General features: G+C 30.1%; 1 protein-coding gene across 1 annotated transcript; it reads right to left on the bottom strand.

Annotated features, from left to right (window-relative positions):
* Nucleotides 1-492: 492 nt before the first annotated feature.
* On the bottom strand, nucleotides 493-4559 carry LOC130801076 (protein FAR1-RELATED SEQUENCE 5-like). The gene is made up of 3 exons (XM_057664837.1): nucleotides 4134-4559; nucleotides 3196-4014; nucleotides 493-525 (listed from the first exon to the last, which is right to left on the bottom strand). Exons 1-3 carry the CDS (start codon nucleotides 4557-4559, stop codon nucleotides 493-495), a joined length of 1278 nt encoding a protein of 425 aa, XP_057520820.1.
* Between the last annotated feature and the right edge of the window lie 207 nt (nucleotides 4560-4766).

The raw sequence follows: 4766 nt of genomic DNA, 5'->3' as shown, positions 1-4766 counted from the left end.
CTTTGCCACAACTTTTACATTGTCTTTGCTTGGTCACCCTTTGCTCTTCTTCATCTTCAGTATCCTTTTGTTTTGGATCTTTTTCTTTCCTCTTGCCTTTGTTTGAAGATTGTTTAGGGTTTTGAATTGTAATTGTTTTAGGAGCTTCACAACCCAAAAACTTTTCTAACTCTTGACGCTTTGTCTTCTCAACCCCACGATTCTTTTTTGCTAAAAGTTCAGCTGAATACAACTTCATTTTGTGCAAAAGTTCAACCAAATCATCCTCATCATCTTCTGCCAAACTAATGCATCGATGTACCTCATTCCAAACATCTCCTAAAACCCCTTTTCTAGATTCCATAGCATTATTACCATCCAATAATGTGCCATCAATATCATAGAAAGGTGTTTTGCTAGCATCTTTTGACCACCTTTTCAATATGTAAAGTTCTGGTATATATTTAACGCATTTTGCATGCAAAACCCATAATACATGCTTACATAAGACTCCTACTCTTTTGAATAACTTACAAGAGCAATAAACTTCAAAAATTCTCCCAGTGTTGAAATGTACCACACGATACACATCCTTGCTATCTCTAACGAAATTCTTTTTAAAATTTCATTTTATTCCCCTTTCTAGTTACTTTTCTCTAAGTCTAGTTTTTAATTTAAAATAATTTATTATGATATTATTTGTGGATTATTATAACTATCTCTTTTATGCTTTATAATGTGATTTAAAAGGTGCGTAAGTTATTATTATTATTATTAGTATTATTATTATTATTATTATTATTATTATTATTGTTGTTGTTGTTGTTGTTGTTATTGTCGTCGTGTTAATATATTATTTTTATTAAATTTATGTACTACTATTATATGTCCTAGGTTATTTATTTTTGGACCAACTTGTGGTAACAAGTTTTAAATTAGGAGGACTAAACATAATTTTTTTAGTACATTATTATCATGATAGGCTTGTAAAATTAGTGTTTAATTAGGTTAATTAATTTTAATTCATGCTTAATTAATTGGTACATTCTAGAATGGAATGAATGCATGAACATCTTTCAAATCTTTTCATTTTCTTTTCCTCAAGTTGATTGAACTTGCTAATGCTCATAAATTTTAGCCATTATGAAAAGTCTTTTGGGATGGTTTTTCCCTACTATAAATACTAGCCTATTGTTGTGGAAATTTTCATTCATTCATAAACTAGCTCATAAACTTTCTTTCTCTCATTCTTTTCTCTCAAAATAAAAAAAAAAAAGAATACTTGCTTTATTTTTCTTCAAGTGTCAAAATATTATCATATTTTTGGGCTACCTTTGAAGACTTATTTTGAATTATTCAAGCTTACTTCAAGGAATTTATTTTGCAAATTATTTGGGAGATTTTCTTGGAGTTTTCTTTAATCTTCTAAAGATTATTACTTTCCTCCATTATCCAGGTAACTAGATTTTTCTTCACTTAGTTTCTTAATTAAACATAGAAGTCTTGTTTAGAATTAATTAAAATTTAAACTGATTAATTCGGTTTTATATTGTAAATTTTGCTTTAATTATTTTCGTGCATATATTATTGTTATTTTAATCTTCTATGATGTGTTATAACATAGATTTAATTTAGGATTGGTTAAAATTTAATTTTCGTGATTTGAATAATTTTATTTTAAATTATTATGAAAATCTAGAAAATCTGCACTTTTTATTAATAGTAATTTGGCTGTAACTTATTGATTTTAATTTATTTCCACATTATTTTAACACTAAAATATGTTACAATCAGTAGGTAATAGTGTAAATTAATTTTGATGAATTTGGGTTTAATTTTACAAAATTATTATTTAATGATGGCTTAAACTAGTTAATTTGAATTTTGTGAATTAATTAAGGTTAAGAGGAATTAAAACCTGATTTAATTTATTAATTTATTATTTTTGGTCATGTACCTAATTGCTTGGTTATGTGTTAATTTCATGTACTACTTATTTATTTAATTAGATAGTTTGTGATCATTTGTTGTTAAAGTCATGTAAATAGAGAACTTAACTTTGGCATTGACTTCGACCTTGACCATTGACTTTTGTTGACTATTATAATGGTTATGTGATTTTATTTTGATGGTTTATAAAACTGTTTTGTTGCTTGTCGACAAGTTTATACTTAAGAATAAAATAGCATTGTCTGTAGTATATTCTTGCCAAGAGTTGTAGTAAGGTGTATTCTTGATTAAGTTCGAATTATCCTTATTCCAAACTCAGACATTACAACTTAAACTGTATGATTTTGATCTTGATTGGTTTTGAACTACTCCATAGGAGTTTTTGTATTTTGGAAATGGTCATCGTGGCCTTTGGGTTCTTAAGGGTAAATCCATAGTGGTTCCTTATGAACATTTGATTTGGTTTTGGAATTTGACTTTTGGGTTCTTAAGGGTAAATCCATAGTGGTTCCTTATGAACATTGGTTTTTTTGTTATTTGAAAATCGTTGGGTAAGTCCATAGTGGTTCCTTCGATTGGACAGCACATCTATAGTAGATTGGTTTTAGATTTAGTTGTCATTCTCGTTATGCTGGATCTTCGGAAAACGAGAGAGATTGGCCATTCTTAGACAGGGTTATATCATTGTGGTTGACCCGAGGTTCGCCCTGACTTTATCTAGGCTTAGTGGGCCGCGAATTTGTTCACTGCTTCTGTTCCAAGTACGACTTGAAAATATTGTTAACTTGATTTTGTTAAATTGTTTTGGAAAAGTTATCCTTGATTTTAATTGATTTGGTTACCCTACTTTGGTATTAATTGAATTGATCAACATTATTTGACTCTATCGGTTTGGCTTGTATGGTTGGATCGTTGTTAATTGATTTGAATTTTAATTAAGCCTCGCATTAGTTCTTTGTTTAAATTTGAACCTTGGTGTTAAGGACAGTCTAGTTACTGGCCACTAAGTGGTAATTTGCTGTTTAGTTGTTGCAGGTGATGATTGAATTCACTCGGAGCAACTGGGGAATAAGACTGAGAGAGTGTAGGGTTACCTAGAACATTAAGTTGAAGTTTAGATGTTTTATCTTTTTATTTATGGGAGTGTTTTACTCTCTGGATTATTATGTAATGACTTTTGATTTAGTTTATTCGAAGTTATAAAATAGTGACCCAACTTAGTGTATTGTTTCCGCCAATACATCCTATATTAAGACGGGTCATTACACTAGAAGCATGTTTTTCAAGAGGGATACGAGTCTTCAAAGGTGCAGAATATAACTTGCATTTACTATCTAGTGTTTGCATCATATAACGTTGAACATCCATCGCACTTTGAAACCTCATTTGGAGTTCAACTAATGTAAGAAATTTGTTCACAAAGTAATAGAAAAAATTGTTCTCACTTTCCGACCTAGATGTTGTTCTAAGCAAACCACCCATATAAAGATCTCTAAAATATGCGGGCACCCACATTTCTCTAATATCATACATACTATTCAACCAGTCATTATTTCTTAAATTAGCATGCTCATAATCCGACATCATTTTTGACCACTGATCTTCAAATTCATGGGGCTCATTATCCCTATTATATACAAGTCTATTAATCCTTCTTAAAAACTCATCATCATTACGTAACTCAATAGAAACTTTATCAGTTAGTTTCTTCATTATATGCCAACAAAAGAATTTATGAACAGACTTGTCAAAAACATTGGGTAGAGCAATTTTTATGGCTGGATCTTGGTCTGTTATAATGGAATCTGGTTGTTTTCCATTCATTGCCCTCAAAAAAGATTCAAATAACCAAGTATAAGAAGATACATCTTCCCTACTAATAAGACCGACAGCAAAAGTAACACATTTTTTGTGATGGTCAACACCCGTGAAAGGAACAAAAATTTGATTATACTTGTTAGTACCATAAGTAGCATCCACAGATATTGAATCACCAAACAATGAATAGTTTCTCCTACTAATACCATCAGCCCAAATTGCCTTCGATAGAGATTTAGTATCATCAACCTCAAAATCAAAAAAAAACTAGGTGAAATTTCTTTCTTCTTAACAAACATTTCCACAAATATTTGCCCATCAGATTCATTAATAAAACACTTTAAATCCCTATAAAAGTTTTTAAAGTTATCAAGTGAAGCACCTACTTTCAAATAACTTCCTACTTGTTCTTTCCACATCCTATATGAACTTGTTGGACCTTTATTCAAGTTCAAATTGTTCATAATGTATCTTTTTTGTCCACTATTTAAACTAGATGACCCTTTTAAATGTTGCCTAGAAATAGGTGAGGCAAGAATGTGGCTATGGGCTTCAATAAACTTAAAAACCCAATATTTACCCTCTTTAGTCCTTTGAAAAACAATTTTAGCATAACAATCTTCACGAGTTACAAGCCTTCTTCTCAATGCACCTAATTTTTGTTCCCTCATTCCTTGTTTATTACACAAATAATATTTAGATGTAACAACACCTTTATAGACTTTCTTAGTCCCTAATCTAATGTCAAAACCACAAGCCTTAGCATATGTTTCATAGAATTTCACCCCTTCTTCTAATGAATCAAAAGTCATATGCAATACTGGTATCAGATTTTTCTCACAATGAGGATGAACTGTTTACGATTAAGGTAATGAGTAGGTGTACCCTGAAACACAATACCAGTAACATTGTTTTCAACAGAAAGTAACACGTTTTCAACATAAAGTAATACATTTTCCAACACAAATTAACACCAAATGTATTATTATCGTCATAAATAAACTTACATATAAGTTTTC

This window comes from Amaranthus tricolor, chromosome 15 (assembly GCF_026212465.1).
Source record: "Amaranthus tricolor cultivar Red isolate AtriRed21 chromosome 15, ASM2621246v1, whole genome shotgun sequence".
NCBI classification, from domain to species: domain Eukaryota; kingdom Viridiplantae; phylum Streptophyta; class Magnoliopsida; order Caryophyllales; family Amaranthaceae; genus Amaranthus; species Amaranthus tricolor.
Note: the sequence above shows the minus strand (reverse complement) of the source record. Positions and strands in the feature narration are given on the sequence as shown.

Coding starts and splice junctions, on each gene's coding strand:
- LOC130801076 (XM_057664837.1), bottom strand. CDS start 4,559: ATGACTTTTGATTCATTAGAAGAAGGGGTGAAATTCTATGAAACATAT. Junction 4,015..4,133: donor AAGTAGGAAGTTATTTGAAA/GTAGGTGCTTCA, acceptor AATTTCACCTAG/TTTTTTTTTGATTTTGAGGT. Junction 526..3,195: donor TTGAAAAACATGCTTCTAGT/GTAATGACCCGT, acceptor GAATTTTTGAAG/TTTATTGCTCTTGTAAGTTA.